Raw genomic sequence first — 16,864 nt, 5'->3', positions numbered from 1 at the left:
CTAAATTAGACTATGTTCTCATTCAAGCCTTATGCCACTGGCCATCCTTAAGAGGTGAGACCTTGATCTGTTTTCAGAGAATAAAGACAGAATCCATTTTGTGCAGTTGTTTTTCTTTAAAGGGGCTGTTCACCCTTTGAATTAACTTTTAGAGGCACATTTATCAAAGGTCGAATTTCGAATTCATGTGAATTATTTGTAACTGTAATAAATTCAAATATACTCTAAATCGGGGGTGTCCAAACTTTTTGCAACAAGGGCCAGATTTGGTGAGGTGAAAATGGGTGGGGGCCGACCATTCAGCCTGACATCCTTTGAACCGTTAACATCATTTAAACAAGGAATCGCGTAGCCATAGCAGTAATATTTGGGCACATTAGTGAAATGATCTGCCACTTGGTCTATACTGCTGCCTGTGTGCTGAAGGTGTTAGTAATAGACACGTACTGGCACGTAGAGACGCACCGCACTCTCACATACTTATTTAGTTTACGCTACTGGCACGTCACTACGTCTATTGCACCTTCAGCCCTAAAGAAGTATGTGAGATAGCGGCATGTCACTACGTGCCAGTATGTGTCTATTACTAACACCTTCAGCACACAGGCAGCAGTATAGACCAAGTGGCAGATCATTTCACTTATGTGCCCAAATATTACTGCTACGGCTACGCGATTCCTGATTGCACTGTGCTGGCGGGCCGCATTATTATGAATTTCATGATGGAGGCTGAGGGCCGGTGTAAATTTGAAATCGATAACGACTAAACTCGAAATGAGTGTCTCCCCCCTGAAAAAAACTCGAATGTCAGGAAGCCTAGTAACATGTTCAAATTGGTCGCATTGACTTATACATGAATTCGGCAGGTTTTAGCTGGGCAAATAATCAAATTCTAATTTTTAAAGGGCCATGGTTTGATTAAATCTCGAAATTAAAATTTGAATTGAGTTTGGATTATTCACAATTTTAATTTGACAGTTTTGACCATATAAAAAATTCGACCCTTAATAAATATGCCCCTTAGAATGATGTAGAGAGTGATATTCTGAGACAATTTGCAATTGGTTTTCATTTTCTATGATTTGAGTGTGTTTAAGATATTTATCTTTTTATTCAGCAGCAATCTGGTTTCTAGGGTCCAAATTACCCTAGCAACCATGCATTGATTTGAATAAGACACTGGAATATGAATAGAAGGCCTGAATAGAAAGATGTGCAATAATAAGTAGTAATTACAATACATTTGTAGCCTTGCAGAGCATTTGTTTTTTAGTTTAGTTTGGGTCGGTGATCCCCATTTGAAATCCGTAAAAAATCAGAAGAAGGCAAATTATTCAAAAACTGTACAGTTAAAAAAAAAAATAAGGCTTATTGAAAAGTTTCTTAGAAAAGGCCATTCTATAACATACTAAAAGTTAACTCAAAGGTGAACCACCCCTTTACAAGAAAACCGTTTCACTATAAGATTATTTACATGAAAGATAAAGAATAGAAAGGATCCTGCGGCATGTGGGATATGCTGCCATTACCCAAAACATGTATACTCTGTATAAAAGCCATGCCTTCACTTCTCCTCTAGAGTTATTAATGGTGTTTACCAACCTGGCAGTTTGATGGAGAAGTTTGGGTTGGGCAGATGCCAGGAGAACACTACCTGGCTGAATGCATAAACTGAACAGTAAAGTTTGGTGAAGGAAGGTTTGATGGTGAGAAGCTTTTTCCATGGTTTGGGCCTCTGATGCTATTGAAACCTTAAGACTACAGGGTATAACTATTTTTGGACAATTCTGTGCTTCCTACTTTATGGAACAGTTTGGGGGAAGCCCTTTCCTGTTTCAGCACAATAATGCCCCCATGCACAAAGCCAGGTCCATACATTATGGGTTTGCTGAGATGGGAAGAACCTGACTGCACAGAACCCTCACCTCAACTCAACTGAACCCCTGTGGGATGAATTGGAACCCCCAAATGTGAGCCTGATACCCAACATCAATGCCCAACCTCACTAATGCTCCTATGGCTGAATGGAAGTAACTCCCAGCAACACTGTCCCAACATCTAGTAGGAACCTTCCCAGAAAACTTCATATTAAACCCCTTAATTTGGGAATGGAATGTTGGGGGACAGGTGTTTGTATACCTTTAGACATATAGGGGCCTATTTATAAAGCCTTGATTTTTTTCTGGTCTAGTTTTTAAAGGGGAAAACTAATTTTTAGAGGAAAAAAAACTAGAATTTCAGCTAAAAATTGTCAGGGTCATGTAGAAGTTAATGGCAGATGTCCCTTTTACAATTTGAAGATGTCGTGATTTGCGCTGGTTTTCATACGATAATCCGAAAAAGTCAGGGTTTTCGGGCGTCAAAATCTAGAAAGTTGTACGATTCTAATTGCCGAGACTTTTCCTGCACTGACTTTTTCGATCTGATTTTTTTTATAAATAAGTGAAATTAGTGGATGGGAGTTAGGTCGACTTTTTTAATTGAAAAAAAATTTGATAAATTTGAGTTTTAGTAAATACCCCCTTAGTGTATATAACAACCAGATTCCTGATTCAACAGTCCTGCATTCCCGCGAATGACAGCGTGAGATTCCTGATTTAGATAATAACAAGTGGAAAAATATTAGAGAGAAGACAGCAATTAGTGCTAAAGATAGGCTAATACAAACACAGCTATAAATAGGACATATGAGATTCCCAATCCCCAGCTATAATAAGCACTGGCTCTGTAATAACATGCCACAAAATAATAGGAATGTTTCCATGTTTACATTTAGCATAATATTTGGGGTACATTCCAGTTTGATGCATTGGATACTCTCAGAAAACAGTATCAGGTTAACTCTACTGTACAAGTATGAAACCTTAGACTTTTTATACAAGTATGAAACCTTAAACTTTTTACTGAGATTTGGATTTCTACAATACACTTTAATTTAGCCTAGCGCTGATCAGTTGGATGGGGGGGGACTACTAATCTCCCACCTCCCACTGCTTTCATCCATGGATTAGGTGGCCCTATGGAGGAACAATGAATCCCGCTCTCCTCCCTGCCAGATTCACAAGTTTAAAGACTTTTTATTTTTAAGATTTTTGGAGCATGTTGTGTCTTGGCGAAGCAGAAATTAGAACCTCCCAGTTACCAGAATGCCGGATAAAGGGTCCAATATCTGTAGTTTAGGAAAGCTAACAACTGATTGGTTAATAAGCCTCACACAACTGGATAAGACTCTGGGGCTGATTTATTAAAGTCATTCTTGGTCATTTACAATGTTTAGGAATAAATCTAATTGGTGATAAACCAGGTTGATAAATGTTTGGTCAATCCAAAATGTGAGCTCAGGGGGCTGAAACAAAATATTGAGTGACAAAGGGAGGGCTGCAACAAACCTCCCAAAAAATCTGCAGAACCTCAACAGCCTGAGCTCCCAACCTTGTTGCCCCTGCTTTATAATAGTGACCTTACTCCGTCCTTGGTCGCTGTGTCTCTGTGTCTGTGTTGAGGCTTCTTAACTGTAGTGAAATCAAAAATAAAAGCTTTTCCTGGCATTCTAGCAGTGTGAATACAACTGAACCTGCCCAAATCCCTTAATGCCTGACCACTTATCTATTTAAAGGCAAGTTATTCCGAGGTGAGTGGATTTTATACGTCATATATATTAAAAAATAAAAGAACAGCATGTCCCTACTCTAAGCCTTGATACTTAAACGCAGGACTCTAATGCCTTTCACATTTCCACAAAGCTCTAGTAGGAATGAAAACACTTTATATATCAGTGAGCAATAGCTAAAATGTGGGGGGTACGTGCAGCAGCCTTACCCACCACCCCAGGCACAGAAGGGTGATGCATATAATTACATTAGTATTTAAACAGTGAAATGTCATACAGGTGAAAAACACCTTTGATTTTTCGGCTCCCAAGTCTAGTTTTACACAGGGCTGATTTTTTGCAGTTGCAATTTTGCACCTTTGTTTTCTTTCGGATTGCTAGGGGCAAAGATAAATGCCAGTACAGGTATAATAGTTAATCTTGAGATATGGGGCACCCACTGATCCGTATATTGTAAGCGGCACTGTACCAGTCTTGAGTCCAGCATTGATTCGGATAACCACGAAATACCCGCAAAGTGACTGGTTTTGGGCAAAAAGTTCAGATTCCCTAACCATGTGGATATTCCATGGGTAACAGGCCTGGGTACCTGGCTGAAGTGCGGGATTCCCCCCCCCCACCCCCCATCCGAGGTGTGTTCTAAAGTTGTCCCCTTTCTGGTCTGTTTTGTCTCCAGTGTGACACAACTTCTGATTTCATGGGTTCAGTGTTGGAAGATTAGTAAACTATTTGGGAGTCAGGTAGTAAAGTAGGGGAAACGTATTGGGTGGCGGGTGCTGGTCATGTTGCAGATCGGTGGGTCCGGGTAGGGTACACGTCTGCCCAACTGGACCAGCGCAGGACTCTACCTCAGTCTATAACTAGTACTGGTTTCCAAGCTGCATGTGACTCAGTTTGGAAGGGCATACATATATAGACCCATTTTACTTAGACATACAGTATTGTAGCCCAATGCTCCTCCGACTGTTTTGGTTCAAGCCTCCCCCCTTAGTTCAAAACAAGGTTACAGAGTGTATCAGCCATTCAGCCATAGAATATCTAGGACAACAAGTAAGTGTTCACACTAAATCTCACCCTAATTTACCTTTGTGCTGGGTTTTCATAGGCCTCTAGGAAATTAAACAGACATTATAGGCAAATTTCACCCTAACTGACTTTCAGGCTAAGCCCCCAGTCACTACTTGAGGCAGCCCCTCAGTTTAGGAGCCACTGTTGTAGCCTATCTAAGACTTAAATAGATGGATGATAACTGCACCACAGTAATGCACTGGAGCAAAATAGTTTGTCATAGCATACGCAGTAATGTTATGGGGGATCCATCCCTTGCCCACCCCTAGCTGCCTATTGCTGTACTAACTCAAGGTGTGGTGTTTCTAACTTGTTCAAGGATTACTAGGTGTTCCGAAACTTTTCCACTGCCCTAATATTGGCCAGGATAAAGCAGATGTATCTGTATCCTTGGAGGCCACTGGTTTGTGCACAGAATTATCCTTTACAGACGAATCTGCCTTATTTCCGTGGGCTGTTTGCTCGGTATTAGACGGATTGCAGAAGATTGAGAGCTGTAATCTCCCGCCTGATATGCGCTTGTTCTGCAGTAATTACTGTGCTCCAGAGCAGAAGATTATAATGCCATATTCTCAGAGTAATTCCATTCTTCTGATGAATCCTGTGTGTCTGCTTTATGCTTCTATTTTCTCTTTTTGGCCCCCCATCCTGCACACCGGACCACAAACCGTAATCTCAAGAATGTGTTCCCATATGGGGACAGCAGATTCCCTGTAATAGGATTTACCTACTTTGTAAAACCTTGTGCCAAGACATTCACCTGCTGCTATTCCAGACTGTTATTAGCATGTAAATAACACATTACCTCGTTAATGCAATGGGTTGTGAACATTTTGGATTCAAGTCGCAGCGATGCTCCTGGTTCAATCTGCTCTGGTAATTTGTGCACAATTGGTTTCTTCCTATTTCAACATCCCAACATTGCATTGTGGGGTAAAAGGAAAACAACATATTTAATGTTCCTGACATAGCACTTGCACTCACAAATGAGTATATTTGCCACCCTCAGGCTCATTGATTTACAGATATAGTTAGAATCATTGATTTATAGATATAGTTATCCCCAATTTGGACCCCAACAGTCCTTCAACATGGGCCACCTACTGCTGCTGCAACCATCATCTCTAGTTGGGGACAGGCCCATAGTTTGGGCCCTGCCAAGGCTGCATCTGGGGTCTGTTGGATAATTTTATACAATATAGCATAAGCCCTGTACTTCAGCTGAGATTCGGATTGAGGGGTTATAAGGGAGAGATAAAGGCAAAAAAGTGCACAGAATAGCTGGTATGCTGTATAACCTTCCTGGCAGTAATGTTTATTTTGCTTTAAAAGTGATATCTGTCGGGTGACGTGCAAGCGAGTCTGAAATTCTTCTTCTCTTAGCCCAGTCCTGCATTTTCTCAGACCCATTGTACTGCCTAAGGGTAATCGTAAACCTGGCAAAAATGTCTGACAGCGGGGAACATTAAAATAAATAGAGCTTGCTAAGATCTTCTAGTGATTATAGAAAGGGAGTAGCAGAAGTGCTGTCTTTTAAATAAAGCACTACATATGGCTTTTCTACTTACCAGCTATGAGGTGGGCAACAGTGATATACTGTAAAAGTGTTATTGCCTCTCTTTATTAACGTGCAGTAGAGCGCACCACCAGTGACTGTCCCCATCCTTGTCTAAAGCAGGAGGTAAGGTATAGGGCTGTCAGAAGGCAGGGTGACTCATGGAGAGGTGGGGTTAGAAAGCAATTCCCAGATGCTAAAAGCTGTTGTACATGGTGTTAACTTCATTAAATGTTGTCCACGGTTTGGGAAATGCATAGAACATAGAATATATAGGATATTCCCTCTCTACGTATGGATGAATGGAGCTAATATATTGTTTTTCTTGCCAGTGCAGTTCTCCATAACCTGCCTGCACCTATAGTTTCCATAAATATGGTAAAGCTAGTCACTGTTTGGATCACAATTTAGACTTCTTCCGCATTTGCAACCTTCATCTGCCCTCGGGTGATCGCATCTCTGGGTTTATGATTATGTTGCATCTGGTTAATGATGATTCCACTTCTCATTTTATGGTGGCCAGTGGGTAACTGGTGATGTTGCAGATAAAGCAGTTGAGTTTATGATTAGATGGTGGGTCCCGATTCAGATCACTGGTCTTGGGCTCTACCCAGTTGGACTTTGCTGGTCTCTGCTGAATGCACTTTAGGTTCATTCACTGTGTCCTGCATTCATAAAATTCCTAATATGGGATAAGAAGCTCTTATTAGGGATATAATAGGATATGGTTCTGTATAGTTGTATGTTGGGGTTCAGCTGCAGTGCATTCTTGGTCCAATCACGAAGAACCATGTTCAGGTACCCCCAATTCGTTTTGGTAATGTACGGTTTTCTGAGCTCTTCATCCAACTTGTTCCTCTAGCTCTAAATCCAACTTGTTCCTCTAGCTCTTCATCCAACTCGTTCCTCTTTTCTCCCTTCCCACTGATAAATAAGTCTCTCTGTGTAATAAGATCTGTGTCCATGTGTTTTATTTAAATTTTATTGTAAGTAAAGTGATTGAAAACTCTGGTTATTAATAAACATTTCCTGGAATTCCTCGTTTCCAGGCTACAACTTTGTGATGTTACTTGGTCATTAAATGCATTAAATTGTGATTTGGGGATTTAGAGCTTTTTTTCTCCATTTTCTTCTTCTGAAGAAATTTCTGAGTAATTTGATTTACATCTGACACATATCACACTGCAGGCCTTCCAACAATAAATGATAAATAAACCGTCATTTGGAGCTTTCAAACAATCCTAGCATCCCAGCTTCCTGTTTTCCTTGATAAAGTGCACGGCGGGGATAATTTTAGCTCGGCTTACATTAGTCCCAGCAGCCAATTTATTAATGAAATGTAGGCTGCTGTCACTGGTGTTTGTATGTACCGAGCTGCTTTCCCCTGACTCACGACTAGGTTAATAATCTGTGAGTAATTTCTGTGTGGCGGCAGCTGACTTCAGCTTTTGGACACAATGGTCGGAAATAATTTTAATCGGTTAAACAAAAGTGACTGCAGCTCTGTTGATTTTGAAGTAAATAACATTCATTTTTAGGAGCAGAGAAGCTGTGCTAAAATTACATTGATGTGCCGATGACATATCTATATCTAGAGCCACTGCTTCCATGATGTACCATGAAAGGTACCTTTGTGGTATATTGATAGCCAGGCATTTTGGTCATAGACATGGCCCTTCGGGTGTTGCAGTGATACTTAAAAAAATGCTTTGCTCTTTATTCCCTTTATGAGACTATTTGTAGGGGATCATTGATGAAGAAGTATCCAGAAGAACTTGTAACAGCACCTATGGTCAACAACATATTTTAAAGTCAATGGCTTTTAATGTTCCTTTGCCTGTTTACCGGAGAAGGATTTGGGGATAATCCATGCACTGCCTGGGTTTATGAAGTTAATCTTTGCTCTTTAGCCTCCAGTGTGAGTCACGGTAGAACATTGTATTGGCAGAAGCCTATGAATGACCTCTAATGCTGTTTCATAGAAAAGTGGTGTACAGTAACTCAGCAGTGAGTGTTCCAACCAGTGCCAGAACCAGAATTAGGGGTGCATCCGTGGGCAGGTGGAGCAAGCAAGTAGAGCGCTGCAGGTCATTGAGCAGTGTAGAGAACAAGAGGGCCCAGTACACACCAAAGGAAATAGCCTGTGTTGTGATATTCCAAAAAGTCACGTTTCAGGGGGGGTTTACACCTCCCTTCGTCAGGTGATTGAGAGAGTTGCACCACCATTACTGCAAATAATCTCTGGAATAGTAAAAGTGCTCCTTAACCATCTATCAAGACATTGAACAGTGACCATCTGAAAGTGTGGGCCCTGAAGGGGGGGAAGGGAGTTATTGTTGGTACCAGGTGTGTGGCTCATATCAGTTAGGGAACTGGGCCATGTATTATTGACTTTTGGTGCAAATACTCATTAATCTGGCTCAGGTTCCACCTAACATGCAATTTTAGATGGAATGGCTGCACATTTTTGTCTAAAAATGTATCCGGATACTTATGGCAATAAAGTGCATCACTTTCACCTTTAGAATGTTCACTGCTGAAGATGTCAGTGTGTTGGATGGTTTTGGAGAGCCGGTTATGCTGAAATTTATGATGCTTCCTCTTGTGAATTTCCCATTTGCTGCTGGTTTATTTCAAAGGCTGTAATTATGCCCAGATTCAGCCGGTAGAAACACATCTGCCTGTTATTGTATAGTGAGTTATTCAGGAGTGGCACTTTACTTCTGCTAGCTTTCAGAGCTTAATAAATGCCCCTCTCTAAACCCACTTCTGAAATGTTTTACATTTACTTTGTGTGATTATAACAAGTATAGCAGCTTGTTTTTAGTACTTTGTCACGTTTTTTAATATTTACTTCTAAATTGTTGATCATTGATCATTTCTCCTTGTTGTGGTCAAGATTCCTCAGAGATAGTTGATGTTTTTTGTATCTGCACAGGAACTTTTTGTCTTCCACGGCTCTACTTATCGTGTGCTTGTGTTATCCAAAAAGTGTTTATTGGAATGTTACCAGTGACCCTCTAGGTCAGGGGTCACCAACCTTTTTTTACCCATAAGCCACATTCAAATGTAAAAAGAGTTGGGGAGCAACACAAGCGTGAAAAAACTTCCTGGGGGGGGCTGCCGAATAAGGACTTATTTGGTATAGGCTCTGTTTGGCCATACACCTGTTATTTATGCAACCAACACATGCTTCGAAGCCAGGAATTGGAAAATAAGCACCTACTTTGAGACTCTTTTAATCAGGGATTTACCAAATCCTTTGATTTGGATGCAGCCAAAAATGTATCCACCAAAAAACTTTGTCGAATCCGAACCTTAATATGCCTATTAAGGGCAAGGCCAGACGTGGAGTTTTTAAAAAAGTGAAAAAAAAAACCCACAAAAAATGGAGACCGCTCAAGCTCCTCGTTACCTTCCCCCTCTGCCAGGTGTTCAGTCTCCAGTGTCCCCACTGTATTGCACACAGAATTAGAAATAGACGGCACGTCTGGACATGTTTTATTGGAGCAGGTAGCTGTACAAAACGCGTTTCGGGATGCAATCCCTTAATCATAGGCTCAAACGCGTTAGGTTTTGTACAGCTACCTGCTCCAATAAAACATGTCCAGAAGTGCCGTCTGTTTTTAAAAAAAACTCAGTCGGGCGTAAATACACCACTGAAACCACACGCGACCATCAACATGCGTTTTTCAGCACATAGGTTTCTTTTCCCAATATGCACTTCTCATTATTCTCGTTCCCCATAATTCCACTGGCTAGAAATAGAAAAGCTATTTAAAAATAGAAAAGCTATTTACATGCAGGAATGATCGTCAATACGTAACATAATTATGTCACTGGCCTAATACGCCGTAAAAACGTATATACGTCATTTATCTCACGAGAATTTGGATGCCATATTTAAAATATGCTGCGTACTTATGTAAAGTGTGGCTTCAGACGTGCAGATCCCATAGAGTCTATTGATTTGGTAGTTTCTTGGCGTTTCTGCTGAAAAATGTCAATACTGGCGTCCCGTGGCGTATTTTGGCTTGCAAGCACGCTGTGAAAATTGCCATAGTGTGTTTTCCATTAGTTTCAGCGGTAGTACAGTGTATGCATAATTACTACAGACGTGGCTTTTTTAAAAACGCCACGTCTGGCCTTGCCCTAAAGTAGGAATGAAACCCATCTTTAAAAGAAAATTTTGTTACATTCAGTTGTATAGAGCCTTATTCATATGACTTTTAAGGATTTGCATTTAGTTCAGCCCCACTTCAAGTATTTGACTGAATCCAAATCCTGCAAAATGTCCAGGAATTTGGCTGAACCCTTAAGTGAATGCTGAATTTACCATATCACCGCTTTTAATTTAGCTAAACTGCTTAGCAAGCTTAGCTTGTAAAATCTTAGGCAACTGAGAACATTTTTGGCATCCAATATGCGTTGGTCATACACGTAGCCAATCATGCAAAGAGATATCTTTAAGAGATCTTAAAAGAGAACCAAAGCCTTATTAATCACTCTTTCTAACTGCACCTCTGAGGATCCCCTTAAAGTGACCCATTCCTTTAGTTTGTTTTATAGAGCAGTGCAGTGGGCTTGTCGCCTGAACAGCATGAACAGTTGATGTCCACATTGACTCCAACTGCTCATTCTCCAGTTAGAATGTTGCTAAGAAGAGCCCTTGAAGTGGTGCAAGATCGTATTTGCCGACCCTGCTGCCCTGTTCTGCTTTACAGAACAAGAGGAAATTGCGACGTTTGGGTTGTCCCAAGTGGTGTTTCAAAATGGTCTCGTTCTCCTTTAAAGACTTTTTCCTAACTGGTGGTCATTTCACCTAATATTGATATGTAGGCTATATGGATGGCTAATTAATTGTTATATGACAAAATCTAAGAAAATGCACTGGGGTTGAAAATGAACAAAGATATATACCATGGTTTATAATCAGCTAGATGTAGGCAATAACAGCTTCAAAGTAATACAGCCTCATTGATGTTGCCGGCTCTCTATTTCCTCTTGTATTTACTTAATTCCTCTGTCACTCACTCTGGTTATGTGCCTTTTTTCTGTATAAAGGGTTAGAAATTCTGCATTGCATTCTGCCATATTGTGTAGGTTTAACACAAGGCCTAATTACTTCTGTAGGCTTAGAGGTTCTGATAGATGGCTTTTTCTTGCATTGTTTGCTTACCGTACGTTTGGGAAATTGCATTTAACAATATTTGTTCTTCCGGCAGCAGAACTTGACCTTTTGTTCTAGTCCTCTTCTTAAGCAATATAATATATAAATAAAAATTTTGTAGAGATGACATCTCTTTGTAGAGATTGAATAAATCCGGTGACTGTACAATAAACAAGTTACTTTATGGTGGTTAGAACAGGGGGAGACGTAGGCCAGACATGAACAACAAGTACATGTATTAGTAAGTATAGAAGTGGGGTCCCTGGGTGGGGGTCAGTTAGAGAAAGATTTCCTGTTGGACACCTGTTTGCTGTCCAAGAGACAGGGCTGGTCCTATCACATGTGGGGCCCAATTGGGACCATGTTGGCGGGGCCCCTAGACAAAGTGTTGCTGGCTACTGACACACCAAGTATTTAGGAAAATAAGGGCATACAGGCACAAAATAGAAAGGAAAGGGGCAGACAAGGTAACATAATAGGGGCACACAGGGTAAGAGAGAGAGGGAGGAAATAGGAGAGTGGACTGGGCCAATTAGTTTGGGGCTGGGCCGATTCAGCTTGGGAGCAGGCTTGGTTGGATTGGGGGCAGGCAGGGCCTATCAAGGTTGGAGGAAAGCTGGGCCTATGAGAGTTGGGGGCAGGCTAGACCTATGGATTTGGGGATGGGCTGGACTCTCAAAGTTGGGGGCAGGCCAGGCAGCATCATGTGCTGAGGGAAATATTATCTGTGCTGCCCTGTGGTGCGGGGCCCCCCAGAGGTGCGGGGCCCAATTGGGCCCAATTGGTCCAATTGGCCTAAGGCCGGCCCTGCCAAGAGACACATGGAAACCCGGTCTTCCTATACGTTAGGCTGAGATTTGTAGTGAACTGTTATTTCATATTGAAGATATTTCTAGAATGATCAATGAATTACAGATATTTATGGTAGTTATTTTCTGTGTCCTTATTATGAGACAAATTAACCTAAAAAAAGTCTGCTGGATGGTGTAGTTTCTTGAACTGTATCACCCTCTACTGGATACTTAATTTTTGGCCAGAAATTGGTAAATTAAATTGACTTGGACCTGGGAACACAATTTATGCTCCTTTTCTCGACACTGCATCCATTCATTGTTTTGCATGTCTTGCCTGACTAGTTTAAAGGAACAGTAACACCACAAAATGTAAGTGTTTAAAGTGATGGCAATATAATATACTGTTGCCCTGCACTGGTGTGTTTGCTTTAGAAACTCTACTATAGTCCATATAACAAGCTGCTGTGTAGCCATGGGGGCAGCCATTCAAGCACAGGATACACAGTTGATAGATAAATTCTGAAGAATCCCATTGTATACTGCAGAGCTTATCTGTTATCTGCTGTGTATCCTGTACCTTTTCTGCTTTTCAGCCTTGAATCGATGCCCCCATAGCTACACAGCAGCTTGTTTATATAAACTATAGTAGAGTTTCTGAACCAAACACACAAGTTTTATCTGTGCAGCCCAACAGTAAATTATTTATATTTTAAAAAAGCCTTTATGTGAAATATGTATAGCAACGGAATAATGAACTAATAATACAGTACATCATTTTCTGGGTTTTTCATTGTGGCATCTTTTTATGTGTGTGGTTAATTTAGCATGAAATATGTATATAAAGAGAGTATATCCCTTGTGTACTATAACTATATATTTATGTAAAAAATGTATTCAGTGTAATAAATTTTTTGCTATAATAGTGATTTAAATTATATGTGCTACTGTAATTTCTCACTGTCTGTGATGTTCATATGAATTGCAGATTGAATGAGATCAAAAAATAATTAAGTACATTGATGTAATTATATTGTTAAGTCCAATCAGATCCATTCTGTTTTTAATCAAGGGAGCTACAGAGTAGCTTTTATAGAAAGCTCCATTTCAGACATTCATTACTATTATTATTATAAAAAATCATGTCAAACCAGCTTATTTTTCTTCAAGTTGTTTATTTCTGTCGACACATAATAAGCAATGCAAATTAAGCATATTCTTGTTTTGTTTGCTGTTTAAGATTCTTGGATTTAAAAATGTTAATTACTAAAACTTGGTTGAAAAACCTTATGCTGGCAATGACAGCCTGAAGTCTTGAACTCATGGACATCACCAGATTCCGGGTTTGCTCCTTTTTAATGCTCTGCCAGGCCTTTATTCAGTTGCTGTTTGTTTGTGGGCCTTTGTGTCCGAAGTTTAGTCTTCAAAAAGTGAAATGCAGCTCAATTGGGTTCAGATCAGGTGACTGACTTGACTATTCAAGAATATTCCACTTCTTTGCTTTAATAAACTCCTTGGCTCTATGTTTTGGGTCATTTTCCATCTGTTTTATGAAATGCCTCCCAATCAATTTGACTTCATTTAGCTGGATTTGAGCAGACAGTGTCTCTGACCACCTCCGAATTCATTCGGCTGCTTCTGTCCTTCGTCACATGATGGATAAACACTAGTGTTCCAGTGCCACTGGCAGCCATGCACGTCAAAACAATCGCACTGCCTCCACCATGTTTTATAGATGATGTGCTGTGCTTTGGATCATGAGCTGTTCCACGCCTTCTCCATACTTTTTTCTTGCCATCATTCTGATAGAGGTTGATCACTTGTTTGGCTGTTGTGAAGGGGTTTCTCTTCACCATGGAAATGATTCTGCGATCATCCACCACTGTTGTCTTTTTTCCAATGTATAAATATTGAAAATTCTAGTTCTGAAATTTAGAGTTTTACGGGTTTTTTTGCTACAATTTTCTCAAATTATGGCAAAAACTTGTGTTTTGATAACTCTTCCCTACTATGTCCACAAGTTATGCTTTCTGTTTAAGATTGTTATATCTGATATGCACTGAATCCACTATTTTGTATTCGGCCGAACCCCCGAATCCTTCACGAAAGATTCGGCTGAATACCGAATCCTAATTTGCACATGCTAATTAGGGATGGGGAGGTGAAAACATTTTCTACTTTCCCTCTCCGCCCCTAATTTACATATGCAAATTCAGTTCAGCTGGGCAGAAGGATTCGCCCGAATCCTGCTGAAAAATGCTGAATCCTGAATTTGGTGCATCTCTACTGATATATATCAATAGTTTATAAAACATGAAAAAATCTGGGGGTTTTTTTTTGTGATATATGCATTTGGTCAAGTATTTTTTGATCAAGTAAGTTTTTTTTCAGTGTATAAATAAATGTGAAAAATTCAAGTTTGGAAAGCTTAGGAAAAATTCTTAAATGTTCAGTTTAGAAATTTCTTGCCACCACTTTCTCCAGGGGTGCTACTCCAATGAGCACCAGCGCTGAGCATTGCTTAATGAAGCTATTTTTTCTTTTTGTTCTGTTCTTCTAGTCACCGGCTCAAGATCTACTGGAAGTCCAAAATTATCCTGTTGGGCACTATAGTCTAAGACGTTTTCACCTGATGTGCATTTAGTAGCATATTAGTGTTGTCTAAAGGGCAGGGTAATCTGTTGATCACTGAAAAATAAATGAAATGTTTAATTGAATAATTCATGTGTAACTAACTAAATGTATACCATTACTGTTCTCTTCAGATAATACCAAAGCTCGTAGTGATGAATTTGCTGAAAAGAACAAACTGCAAAAATATGAATATGTCCTACACCCAAGAACAACAGGATTTACCTTTATTGTGGATCGTCTAAGGGAAGGTAACCTTTGTTCTTTTTTTACTATATTACGCGTTGCCTTCGCAGTACTCTCCCAGATATGTAAAGATGGCTTAAGGCAGTTACTTATTATTGATCTGTCACTGCGGTATATGCACTTCTTGTTTCCTAAAATAGAAATATGGCATTTTATTTATTTCCAGCCTAGACACATGTATTTTATTACTGACAGTCGTGATTAAGAGGCATCTCTTAATAAAGAAATAAAAATAACATTGGTGTTTTTATGCAGAAACATGTTTCTGTATAAAAAAAAAAGTCTTGCTCTTATAGATATAAGAGGCCACAGATAATGATATCTACAGGTAGTGCTATTTGAACTTAGTTTGACCAATAAGAATAATGGTGGTGTGTTCATTTGTTGAATTTAATTGGATGAAGGTGATTATTCACACATTTGCACATGGAATATTTTCAACACAGTAATTGTTTGTCATATTCTCTTTTATTACACTGAATTTACCAACCCTGAAATAAAGTAATTGGCCCAAAATCACCAATATAGGAGACCAGAATTTAAATAAAAAATTAACAAATTAAATGCTATAGTTCAAAGACTAAAAATGTGAGAAAGGCTAGAGGAAGAAGCAGGGGAAGAAAATATGATGGGGAAATGAGTCATTAATTGTAAGGAAAGAGTGGAGGAAGAAAAACAAAAGAAAGACAAATGGTAATTTGATAATGACAGTCAGGAAAGAGAGAAGTAGAGTCTAGATTCAACTTAAGTCAAGAGCTGTTGGGAAAAAAAAAGAATAAGATTTTAGAATTCGAACTGTAGAAGATGTAGAATGAAAATCAGACAAATGGAATGGGTTAAATACAATGGAAAGTAGAGTGACAGAAGAGTGTAAGGCGAAGAAGACATGGGAATATAATCATCATCAGGAAAGAAGTAGAGCTGAGATCACACCTCCAAAAAATGTTTACCTTTGTACCTTTTTTAGTGACTGGTCTCCTTTGAGCTTTGTTTAAACAGTCAGAATAGTAACATAGTAAGTTAGGTTTAAAAAATACACATGTCCATCAAGTTCAACCTTTTATCCTGCCTAACTGCCAGTTGATCCAGAGAAAGGCAAAATTTGCTTCAGAGGGGTAAAAATTTCCTTCCAAAAGGACTAGTCCCTGGATCAACTTGTACTATGAGCTATCTTCCATTACCCTGTATTCCCATACATGCTAAAAAGCCATCCAACCCCTTCTTAAAGCTATCTAATGTATCAGCCTGTACAATTGATTCAGGGAGAGAATTCCACATCTTCACAGCTCTCACTGTAAAAAACCCCTTCCGAATATTTAGGCGGAACCTATTTTCTTCTAATCGGAATGGGTGACCTCGTGTTAGTTGTAAAGACCTACTGGTAAATAAAGCATTAGAGAGATTATTATATGATCCCCTTATATATTTATACATTATTATACAGTTAATGGGGAAGTTGCTGTATTTTATTAAGCAGAAATCATTTTTGACATATACCTGTACAATGGAATATTTATAGCACAATACTAACTCATCTTTTTTTTGTTCTAAATATCTTTGTACACTTCTTTACATATCTATATACTGTATAACTCAAGAACTTATATAGATTAGCCACAAATTAGATTCAACAGTTCAAAGAGTAGAAAAGAGAGAATGGACAGAGGTGAAAAGAGTTTTGGGGAAAGAGCAAAAAGGAAAAAAATGGAAAGGAAAGAGTGAGAGAAGAGAAGGAGAAGAAGGCAAACGGGATGCGATCATGACAATCAGGATAAAGAGAAGTTGAGCAATGT

The 16,864-nt window shown here is 39.4% G+C and overlaps 1 protein-coding gene across 1 annotated transcript in view; it reads left to right on the top strand.

The window, feature by feature from the left end:
* LOC108716497 (lysocardiolipin acyltransferase 1) overlaps window positions 1–16,864 on the top strand; it is a 98,529-nt gene that overhangs the window by 38,317 nt on the left and 43,348 nt on the right. The window contains exon 5 of the mRNA XM_041562583.1: window positions 14,960–15,076. Within this exon, the coding sequence (XP_041418517.1) occupies window positions 14,960–15,076 (117 nt within the window). The remainder of the gene's footprint in view (window positions 1–14,959; window positions 15,077–16,864) is intronic.

The sequence above is a fragment of the Xenopus laevis genome, chromosome 5L (assembly GCF_017654675.1).
Source record: "Xenopus laevis strain J_2021 chromosome 5L, Xenopus_laevis_v10.1, whole genome shotgun sequence".
Lineage (NCBI taxonomy): Eukaryota > Metazoa > Chordata > Amphibia > Anura > Pipidae > Xenopus > Xenopus laevis.
The sequence above is the reverse complement of the archived record's forward strand: the minus strand, read 5'-3'. Positions and strand labels throughout refer to the sequence as shown.